The following is a 12,083-nucleotide window of genomic DNA, read 5'->3' as shown; positions in this document are numbered from 1 at the left end:
GCTACTTCTGCTATCACTGAGGCTACTATTGCTGCTCCTCTGCCTAATGATATAATAACTGATACTGTTCCAAATGACATAAATGATATAAGATCTGATGCTGTTGTTGCAGCCTCTACCACTCTAACTTCTGCTTCTCCTCCTCTTCATGTTCCTACTGATATAACCACTAGTGCTGCAGCTACTGTGCAATCTGTGAGTACTACTGCTGAAAGTAGTATATGATTCATTTTTATCTCTTAAGTTAAAAAAATTATTTGTTCTGTATTCATTTCATTTGGTAATCTTCTAGAAAAAATGCTGTAATTTACATACAAAAAAAAAAAAAAAAAAAAAAAAAAAATTCTCCATCATATTATGTATTGAAATATGTTTACGGTTGTATATGGAATTCTTGTTTTTAGAGACCTATGCATGCATAAAATCTAATTTATTACAATGAGAATTTTTTTTATTATTATTCTTATAAGTCCTGTGAAATAGTTTTCAGTGGTAAATTAATGAATATATGTGTTGTTGTTGCACATATTGAGTACATTTGCATGAATAAAAAAAAGGGCTTAATTTTTTTTTAAAATTTCCATAATCAAACATAAATTAAACATTGTTTTTTTCCTCTCCTTCAGAAATTCAAAACATTGAAAAGACCAGAAATAGTAACAGTAATAGCTCCTTATCAAGCATCAGGATCAGAACAACTTACTTTACAACGTGAGCAGCTAATTCAAGTAAGAAAAAAGACACCTAGTGGATGGTGGGAAGGAGAAATTCAGGTTTGTTCATTTAAATTAAAAATTATTTTCTATGTATTGTATATATGATATGCATGTGCACACATACTGAATCACTTTCCCCTCTCACTTCTTTAAAGGCTATGTGGAGGTCTCCTCTCAGTTATACAGCTCGACCCTTAAGCACCCCTTATTATAGAAAATTATATATTATAAACTTGTCTGTATCGGCCTAAATATGTCTGTTCACACTTCATGCATGCAAAAGACGCGAAACTCAGAAAACAAAACCAGTAACACACACACACACACATATATATATATCAGGGGCGTATATTTCAGGTGTGTGGTGCACACCTACAGAATAGCAATATCATCAATATTATTACTCATATACTAATGCTTCATGAAGAGGACACTTTTCGACACGTAAACATTGCATCACATTCGCATTAATAGCCCAGGTGTGCGGTCATAAACACATACACCTTTAATATAATAAATTTAGTTTAATCCTTTATCCAAGTGTGAGCAAACAAAGTTTGCACCTGAAAGTATCTTCAGGACTGGGGTAAGGTGGTACAACACTGGGAAACTCATTGCAAAGGTGGATCAAGTTAACATCACTCCTATCTCAGTATCTCCCATAATGCAAAACACATCTCCTTGCAGATGTATAATGTGATGCATTAAGGGGGAGGGGGGCACTACCCAGACTAGTTTCGACATTTATTGAGGTCTCTTCAGTGGGAGCCAGGCCTAAGTGGAAATACCAGGCAGAAGCATTAGCAAGGTCATCTCTACCTATAGGAGTTGCCAAACGGTGTGCCACCTTTTATTAAATTACTCTGGATTTAGAGAAAGATGTTGAAAGTTTATTTTCACTTGGTTAGACTATAATGAATTTAGTTTAATCCTTTATCCAAGTGTGAGCTAAACTAAATTTATTATAGTCTAACCAAGGGAAAAATAAACTTTCAACATCTTTCTGTAAATCCAGAATAATTTAATAAAAAGGTGGCACACCGTTTGTCAACTCCTATAGGTAGAGATGACCTTGCTAATGCTTCTACCTGGTATCCCCACTTGGGCCTGGCTCCCACTGAAGAGACCTCAATAAAGGTCGAAACTAGTCTGGGTAGTGGCCCTTCCCTTAATGCATAACATTATACATATCCGCAAGGAGATGTGTTTTGCATTATGGGAGATAAGGAGTGATGTTAGCTTGCTCCACCTTTGCAACGAGTTGCCCGGTGTTGTACCATCTTACCCCAGTCCTGAAGATACTTTCAGGCACAAACTTTGTTTGCTCACACTTGGATAAAAGATTAAACTAAATTTATTATAGTCTAACGAAGTGAAAAATAAACTTCCAACATACACCTTTAAGCCCTTTGAACAGATGTGTAGATGGTGTAGCAGATAAAATTCTTAGCATTCCCAGGTTTTAAACTACCCAGAAGGCAAGGCATGGTGTACACTGAGACAATAGCACCAAAAAATCAGTGGCTGTGATTGGTTATTGTGTCAACCACTCACATTGAGCGTTGTCATTTGTCATGAGTTTTCTCATGTTGTTTCTGAGTTTTGGCTCTTTTGCATGCATGAAGTGTGAACTGACATAGAAAATGACATAGGCCGATATAGAAAAGTTTATAATATATAATTTTCTATAATAAGGGGTGCTTAAGAGTCAAAGCTGTATAACTGAGAGGAGACATCCACATAGCCTTTAAAGGAATGCGGAGAACCGACCAGGGCTTCTGACCTAATGTCCAATCCTCACCTCTCTCGTGGTGCACCCTGTTGGGTATCTACCTGGATACTGAACAAACGAGGATGGGCTGGCAATTTGGGATTTAGCCGACCAAATTGTATTCTTATTGGTTAAACCAAAATACAAAATGATGGTACAACATGACAAAATTTCATACCGGCTGGGGTGTCGCCTGGTTAAACAAGGCCCCCATTGTTTTTACCAGGGCGAACAGTGAAAAGTCAGCTAATGGAACAAATCTGAAAACATCACCAGAGTTAAAGATCGGTACTATCAACATAAGAAGCTTGAATAGCAAAGAAATGGAGCTAGCTGAGGAATTAGAAGTACCAGATCAACATAATAGGGATGACTGAAACAAAAAAGACAAAAACTGGTGAGACCTTTCTGAGCAATAAATACAAAATGTTATATTCAGGCAATGACATTTAAGAAAAAGGAGTAGCCATAATATTCAACACTAAATATGAGGCTAATCTTCTTGAATGGCAAGCAGTTTCAAGTAGGATGATATGGGCAAATATCAGAATGAGGAACTGGACAATAATACTTATTTGTGCCTATGATCCCACAGAAGGCTCTACTAAAGTAGAAGTGGAAGAATTTTTTGAGACTCTAGAGAAAGCTGCTGACACAATGAAAAAGGAAAAGTTGGTCCTTGTTGGGGATCTAAATAGCAGAGTAGGAAGTGATTATGAGACATACAAAAATATTTTGGGAAAATTTGGAGAAAAGAGCAAAGCTAATAATAATGGCAAATACCTGTTGGATTTCTGCTCAGATTATGGAATGGTTATTACTAACACCATGTTCCAACATACAATTGTGCACAAATTCACATGGAGAGAAATCTCATTGACTATGTTATTGTTGATAGTCATGTTTTCTCCCTGGTGCAGGATACCATAGTGTCCTGCACCAGGGAGAAAACAGGATTTGAAATTGGAAGCGATCACTATTTAGTTTTGAGCAGGATAAAATTGAATATTCTTTTTGAAAAGAATAACATATAAGAAAGTTTTAAAGCAAATAAAAGTTGAGCAGCTCTCAGATGTGAACTGTAGACTAAAATACACAAAGATTATTGAAGAAAAAATGAAAGAGTATGAGAACAGGAACCAAACCTTGGAGATTCATTGGCATGCCTTGAAGAAAACCCTGATTGATTCAGCTAGAGAGGCATGTGATGAAGTTATCTGCAAGGATAGAAAAATTAGAACTCCATGGTTGACACAGGAAATTAAAGAGGCAGTGAAGGAAAAGAAGAAAGGATATCAAAAGTTCCTGCCAAATAAGTCAGCTTGTGCAATTTGAAAATACATAAACAATGTAAAAAAGCTAAAAACTGTGTAAAACTAGCTAAACAAAAGTCATGGGAAGACTTTGGTAAGAATATAGAAAATAAATATCAAGAAGGTGGCAGATATTCTGGAGGTTGTTGAAGAAGCTCAGAAATGGAGGAAAGAGTGCTTTAAAAGGAGTTACAGATGATAAAGGTGGCATGAAAATAGGAGAAAAAGATATCCTTGAAGTATGGAGTAATTACTTTGAAAAATTGCTAAATGAAACAAGCAGTGATCAGAGCACAGTGATAAAAAAAAAAAAAAAAAAAGACACTGACCAGGCATGCAGTCAGATATACATATCCATACTTGAAGTAGAAAAAACTATCAAAGGCTTGAAATGTGGAAAGGCAGCAGGAGTAGATGATATTCGACCAGAAATGCTGAAGTACAGTGGTATAAAAGTCTTACAGTGGCTGCACTGCATAGTTCAGAATGCCTAGACAGAGGGACAAATTCCCGATGATTGGAGTAGAGCTCTCATACTACCCATATATAAAAAGGGAAATAAAACTGAATGTAAGAAATACAGAGATATATCCCTACTGAGTGTTCCTTGTAAGATATATGCAAGTATACTTGAGAAACGGTTCAGAAGAATTGTGGAAGAAAAGCTTAGTGAAGAACTAGCTGGATTCAGGTCAAATAGAGGCTGTCGGGATCAGATCTTCACTTTACGACAAATAGTGGAGAAATCATGGGAATATAACAAAGATCTGTATTTAAGTTTTGTCGATTTGGAAAAGGCATATGACAAGGTGCCAAGAGAGAAGTTATTCAATACATTACAGTTATATTTTTTTAATGGGACATTATATCAAGCAATTCTTAGTCTTTATTTGAGTTGTAAGTCAGCAGTTAGAATTGAAGGAAGTACAGGAAGATGGTTTAATGTTAAATCTGGTGTCAGGCAAAGATCTACATTATCACCTCTGTTATTCATTATCTATATGGATCACATTATGAAGGAAAGTGGTATTAAACATGATATCAAAATTGGAGATGTTAATGTCAGCTCTTTGCTTTATGCAGACGATGTTATACTTCTAAATAAATCCGCTACAAGTCTGCAAGATTCTCCGACTAAATTGATTTACTGTTGTAATAGATATGGTATGAAGGTCAGCAATAGAAAGACAAAGAAAATGAAAATAGGTAGAATCATTGAAAATGTCAACTGTGTTGTGAATGGAGAACTTGTGGAACAAGTAAAACATTTCAGCTACTTAGGTATGATTTTTAGTGAAGATGGTAAATTAAATATAGAAATAGATAACAGAATCACCAAAGCTGGTATGGTAGGAAGTCAATTGAATAAATTCATATGGAATGAGAGAGAAATTAGTCGGAACACTAAATTAGCTGTATACAAGACAGTGTTCAAACCAGTTTTAACTTATGTATCTGAGAGCTGGGTCAGAAGTAACACACTTGACCAAAGACTAGAGACTGCAGTTATGAGAGTCCTGAGAAAGATTATAGGCATGAACAGATGGCATCAATGACAATATCATATTAAAAATTATGTTATTAGGAAAGACTTTGATATTGTCAGCATCCAGGAATGTGTTAGCAGAGCTAATCTCTGCTGGTATTGTCACTTAAACAGAATGGGCGAGGAAAGATTATCAAAACAATTGTTCTGTGCCAGGTTGGCAGAAAAATGACCCAGAGGAAGACCAAGATATAGGTAGATTGATACGGTACAAAGTGCCTTAGGTGATAGAAATATAAGATACGATAATGTTGGAGTCTTGACAAGTAACAGACCAATTCGGAGGAAAATTGTAGATAGGAAGTTAGTAATGATGTTAATTTTTCATGTAGTACTGTCATATCTTGTACATCCCTTGAGGGTACATGGCAGGAATTTGATGATGATGATGAATTTTCTATAAATAATTTATAACCTTTTTTTGTTCATATTTCCAATGGGAAAGATGAATGTTCCTTTTCTACCAAAGGTTTTGAGGATTGTATGATTATATTTGAAGGAGGTTGAAACTTGTGAAGAAATAAGTAAAATGAGTTATTTTACCAGTCTGAAAAAATAATAATTTCCCAAGTGATTACTTTTTCAGAATTCTGTGTGTATTGTATGGCTGCATTTAAAAATCGTATCAAAATACAAATTATCCGTGTCTTACTCTAGTATTTGCCCATGATAATCTAATCTCACCACAAAGCATAAACCTATTGTTCATTTGACCTTTATGCTTTCCGTATTTAAAATTATATTATTCATCATCAAATTCCTGATATATACCCTTAAGGGGTGTATACAGGATATGAGAGTACAACATGAAACTTACATCGTTACTAACTTCCTATCTACAATTTTCCTCCAAATGAATATGTTACCTCCAACATTATCACATCTTATATTTCTGTCTTCTAAGGCACTTTTTACTGTATCAATCCACCTACATCTTGGTCTTCCTCTGGATCTTTTTCCTGCCAACCTGGCAGAGAACATTTGTTTTGCTAATCTTTCCTCTCTCCCATTCTGTTTAAGTGACCATACCACCTGAGATTAGCTCTGCTAATGCATTCCTGGATGCTGACAATGTCAAGTTCTTTCCTAATATCCTCATTTTTAATATGATATTGCCATTGATGTCATCTGTTCATGGCCATGATCTTTCTCAGGACTCTTATATCTATGGTCTCTAGTCTTTGGTCAAGTGTTTTACTTCTAACCCAGCTCTCAGATCCATAAGTTAAAATTAGTATACAGCTAATTTAGTGTTTTGACTAATTTCTGTCTTATTCCATATGAATTTATTCATTTGACTTCCTACCATACCAGCTTTGTTGATTCTGTTGTCTATTTCCATATTTAATTTATCATCTTCATTAAAAATCATGCCTAAGTAGCTGAAATGTTTTACTTGTTCTATATAGATTCTCCATTCACCATGCAGTTGATATTTTCATTGTCTTTGTCTTTTTATTGCTGTCCTTCATACCATATCTATTACAACAGTTATTCAATTTAGTCAGGGAATCTTGTAGTGGATTTATTTAGAAGTATAACATCGGCCACATAAAGTAAAGAGGTGACATTAACATCTGCAATTTTGATGTCAGGTTTAATACCACTTTCCTTCATAATGTGATCCATATAAATAATGAATAACAGATGGGATAATATACATCCTTGTCTGACACCAGATTTAACATTAAACCATCTTCCTTCAATTCTAACTGCTGACTTACAACTCAAATAAAGACTAAGTATTGCTTGATATAATGCCCCATTAACACCATATAACTGTAGTATTTTCAATAACTTCTCTCTTGGCATCTTGTGATATGCTTTTTCGAGATCTACAAAACTTAAATACAGATCTTTGTTATATTCCCATGATTTCTCGAATTTCTGTCTCAATTATATTAATTGATAAATTAAAGTGTTACTGGTAAGATTTATGAAAGTATGGTTAAGAAACGTTTTATATATAGCAGCTCTTAAATAGCAGCTGTCAGAATCAGATTTTCACTTTCCAACAGATAGTTGGAAATCATGGGAATATAACAAAGATCTGTATTTAAGTTTTGTTGATCTGGAAAAGGCATATGATAAGGTGCCAAAAGAAAAGTTATTCAAAATGCTACAGTTATATGGTGTTAATGGGACATTATATCAAGCAATACTTAGTGTTTATTTGAGTTGTAAGTCAGCAGTTAGAATTGAATAAAGTAAAGGAATATGGTTTTATGTTAAATCTGGTGTCAGACAAGGATGTACATTATCCCCTCTGTTATCCATTATCTATATGGATCACATTATGAAGGAAAGTGGTATTAAACCTGATATCAAAATTGGAGATGTTAATAACAACTCTTTGCTTTATGCAAATGATGTTATACTTCTAAATAAATCTGCTACAAGTCTGCAAGACTTCCTGACTAAATTGAATAACTGTTGTAATAGATATGGTATGAAGGTCAGCAATAACAACACAAAGACAATGAAAATAGACAGAAGCATTGAAAACATCAACTGTATCCTGGATCGTGAACTTATAGAAAAAGTAAAACATTTCAACTACTTAGGCATGATTTTTAATGAAGATGATAAATTAAATATGGAAATATACAACAGAATCAACAAAGCTGGTATGGTAGGAAGTCAAATGAATAAATTTATACGGAATAAGAAAGAAATTAGTCAAAACACTAAATTAGCTGTATACAAGACAGTGTTCAAACCAATTTTAACTTATGGATCTGAGAGCTGGGTGAGAAATAAAACACTTAACCAAAGACTAGAGACCACAGATATGAGAATGCTGAGAAAGATTAGGAGTGTGAACTGATGGCATCAATGGCAATATCATATTAAAAATAAGGATATTAGGAAAGAACTTGACATTGTAAGCATCCAGGATTGCGTTAGCAGAGCTAATCTCAGGTGGTATGGTCACTTAAACAGAATGGGAGAGGAAAGATTAGCAAAACAAATGTTCTCTGCCAGGTTGGCTGAAAAAGACCCAGAGGAAGACCAAGATGTAGGTTGATTGGTGCAGTAAAAAGTGCCTTAGAAGATAGAAATATAAGATCTGATAATGTTACCTGTCAAGACTCCAACAGATTAATTTGGAGGAAAATTGTAGATAGGAAGTTAGTAACGATGTAAGTTTCATGTAGTACTATCATATCCTGTACCCCTCTTGAGGATACATGTCAGGAATTTGATGTAATAATGATGATGATATATTAAAGTATTCATAGTTATCCACTAGTTAAATGCATTGGACCAATTAAGATGAGCGATGATGCACTATGCCCTCTTAAAACTTGCATACATCAATATAAATGCAATCATATGGTCAAATTGATGTGAATTTTGTAGCATGGGTTGCATAAGCCACACAACAGCACATCCAGCCTAAATGGGCATGCGATACCACTGATATATATATATATATACACACACACACACATACGGAGGCTGTTCAATAAGTTATAAGACTATATTTATACAGAAAACAGATTACCTTTAATCGTCATCATTTACATGGTCTTTTTCGAAGTAACTACCGTGAGATGCAATGCATTTGTCCCAACGTTGCGTCCACTTCTTAAACAAATGTGAAAGTTCCTTTTTTGAGAGTTCTTTCAAAACCGCCTCCGCAGCTTTTACAGATGTTTTTGTTGATTTTGAAATGGCAGCCTCTTGGTGGTTTCTTGAGCTGAGGAAACAGCCAGAAATCACACGGTGCGAGATCAGGAATGTAAGGAGGGTGTGGTAGGATATCTATGTTGTTCTTCTGCAAAACGTCCACTACACCACCAGCAATATGTGGCCTTGCATTATCATGGTGCAATAAGAAGCCATTCTTCAGCAACGGGTGCTTCCTTTTGACGTGCTGTACCATTGTCTGTAAAACATCCGCATAGTATAAGCCGTTTACAGTATTCCCGTCTTCTACAGCGTGTTGGTAAACAATGCCTTCATAGTCAAAAAACATTATGGTCATAACTTTACCAGCCGATTTTACAGTTTTTGCTTTCTTGGGGGTAGGCGAAGATGGATGCTTCCATTCGCTGCTTTTATTTCATTGTAGGGTCATACTGATACAACCAAGCTTCATCTGCTGTAATGATGCGTTTTAAGAAGTTGTTGCCTTCTTGTTCCAGTCTTTCTTTCCATTCTGTGCACACATCCACTCGATGCTGCATTTGCTCTGGTGTCAAGAGTTTGGGAATCCATCGGGCGCAAACACGTTTCAGTCTCAAATGTTCAGCCATGATTGAGTGAACGCTTCCCACAGAATATTCAGGACAACATGCAGCTGGCGTACTGTAATTCTGTGATCCTCCTTGATGATAATCGCTGCTGTGTTGATCATTGTCTCTGTGATGGACATTGGTCTTCCCTCACGTTCAAGATCTTCCACATTTTGCCTTCCTTCCTTAAAAGTTTTATGCCAGCGAAAAACACTTGCCCTCGACATTGCTTCATCGTGGAAAGCTTCGCGTATCATGTTAAAAGTTTCCGATGCCGATTTTTGCAAACGCACACAAAATTTAATCGCATAACGCCGTTCCAAGGATGCTTCCATTTCGACGACTGGTCGCGGCTCGTAGGTGCAGTGAAACAAGCTTGTGTTTAGTCATGTGACACTCTGGCACATCAGCCTGTATACGCCATCTATCAACCTCTTTTGTTATTAATACAGACAGCAACATTTTTTTTTTATTCCACAGAAATTAATATTGTGATGAGTGGTTTCGCGACAGTAAAATTAGTCTTATTACTTATTGAACAGCCCTCGTATATCAGATAGATAGATAGATACATATATACTATGTTGCAAAAGTGATGCAAACGCTCCCATTTCCCCAAATCCTCTTGCTGGAGAATCCCAAAGATATAAAAGGCAAGGATGTGTGCTAAATGACTAATTGTGTGTACAACTAGAAATGGGTATTGGTTGTGTTCAGTTTTGTATGAAAGGTATTATCTTAGGTTTCATTATAAGTCAGATTTTGTGTGATTTGAGCATAATTATAATAATTAAGATCAATTGTGACTAATGTTTTTAAAATATAAAAATAAGATCATGTAATCAGGCAGAATGAAAACCTAGAAACTGGAGGATACTGGGAAAAGGTTGTGTGTGTGTGCATGCGTGCGTTCCATCCAATGTGCATCATTGGATCCTTTCAAACATTAACCCTTATTCCTCCTGTTGTGGTTTTAGACCAAATAGCCTGATCTAGTCTCATGTCATCACTTTCTCTAAAAATTCTTTTCGTTTAATTTATATCTATATAATTTTGGCATATCGAATAATCGATTTTTAATGCACACGCTGTTATGCTTGAAAGAAAGTTTTATTGAAGAAAATGCTATTAGAACAGCAGAAAGTTTTTCATACAATACACATACCCTGTCTAGAAAAGAATGACAATATATTCTTTTATGTAACTTGTAGCAAGGTTAACACTTGCTAAGCATATGGCAAGTTAATTGCCATATGCTTAGCCAACATTGGTGTTAATATGTGCATTGCCATTGTTCCACCATTCTTTCCTGATGAGGCTTTAAAGAAAAATATAAATCAAACATTATTTCTCTGGTGTTCGCTGTTTTTTCTGTGTCAAGCTTTAATTTAAAGAAAAAGAAAAAAAAAGTCAGCAGCCAGATTGGTTTGAAAGCACCAGTTCTCATCTGATTAGTGAAGTTAAGTAAACCTGAGCTCAGTTAGTACGTGGAAGGGTAACCCTGGGTGCTGCTAGCATTAATTTTTAAGTGGCTTTGCATAGCATAATTGGTAGGATCTCGTCATCAAATTCCTGACATGTACCCTCAAGGGGAGTACAGGATATTATGATAGTACTACATGAAGAACTTACATCATTACTAATTTCCTATCAATAATTTTCCTCCAAATTAATCTGTTATCTGTCAAGACCCCAATATTATCAACAAGAGATCTTATATTTCTGTCTTCAAAGGCACTTTTTACTTTATCCGTCCACCTATATCTTGGTCTTCCTCTGGGATTCTTTTCCTGACAACCTGGCAGAGAACACTTGTTTTGCTAATCTTTTCTCTCCCATTCTCTCTGATTAAGTGACCATACAACCTGAGATTAGTTCTGCTAACAGTATCAAGTTCTTTCCTAATATCCTCATTTTTAACATGATATTGCCATTGATGCCATCTGTTCTCACCCCTAATCTTCCTCAAGACTCTAATATCTGTGATCTGTAGTCTTTGGTCAAGTGTTTTATTTCTAACTCAGCTCTCAGATCCATAAGTTAAAATTGGTTTGAACACTGTCTTGCATACAACTAATTTGGTATTTTGACTAATTTCTCTCTTATTCCATATAAATTTATTCAGTTGGCTTCCTACCATACTGACTTTGTTGATTCTGTGGTCTATTTCCATATTTAATTTACTGTCTTTCTAAAAATTGCACCTAAATAGCTGAAATGGTGGTTTACCTGTTCAGTAGGTTCTCCGTGCACGATGCAGTTGATATTTTCAAAGCTTCTGCCTATTTTCATTGTCTTTGTCCTGTTATTTCTGATCTTCATACCAAATCTATTACAACATTTATTCAGTTTAATCAGGGAATCTTGCAGACTTGTAGCGAGTTTATTTAGAGGTATAACATCATCTGCATAAAGCAAAGAACTGAGATTAACATCTCCAATTTTGATATCAGGTTTAATACCACTTTCTTTCATAACGTGATCCATATAGATAAT

General features: G+C 35.3%; 1 protein-coding gene across 6 annotated transcripts in view; it reads left to right on the top strand.

Moving 5' to 3' along the window:
* LOC150093872 (intersectin-1-like) overlaps nucleotides 1-12,083 on the top strand; it is a 510,882-nt gene that overhangs the window by 433,083 nt on the left and 65,716 nt on the right. For all 6 annotated transcript variants that reach the window (XM_090413144.1, XM_090413145.1, XM_090413148.1 and 3 more), the window contains one exon: nucleotides 627-773. In XM_090413144.1, the coding sequence (XP_090269270.1) occupies nucleotides 627-773 (147 nt within the window). The remainder of the gene's footprint in view (nucleotides 1-626; nucleotides 774-12,083) is intronic.

The sequence above is a fragment of the Typopeltis vanoorti genome, chromosome 23, assembly GCF_054136105.1.
Source record: "Typopeltis vanoorti isolate ZY-2024b chromosome 23, IOZ_Tvanoo_1.0, whole genome shotgun sequence".
Classification (NCBI taxonomy): Eukaryota; Metazoa; Arthropoda; class Arachnida; order Uropygi; family Thelyphonidae; genus Typopeltis; species Typopeltis vanoorti.
Note: the sequence above shows the minus strand (reverse complement) of the source record. Positions and strands in the feature narration are given on the sequence as shown.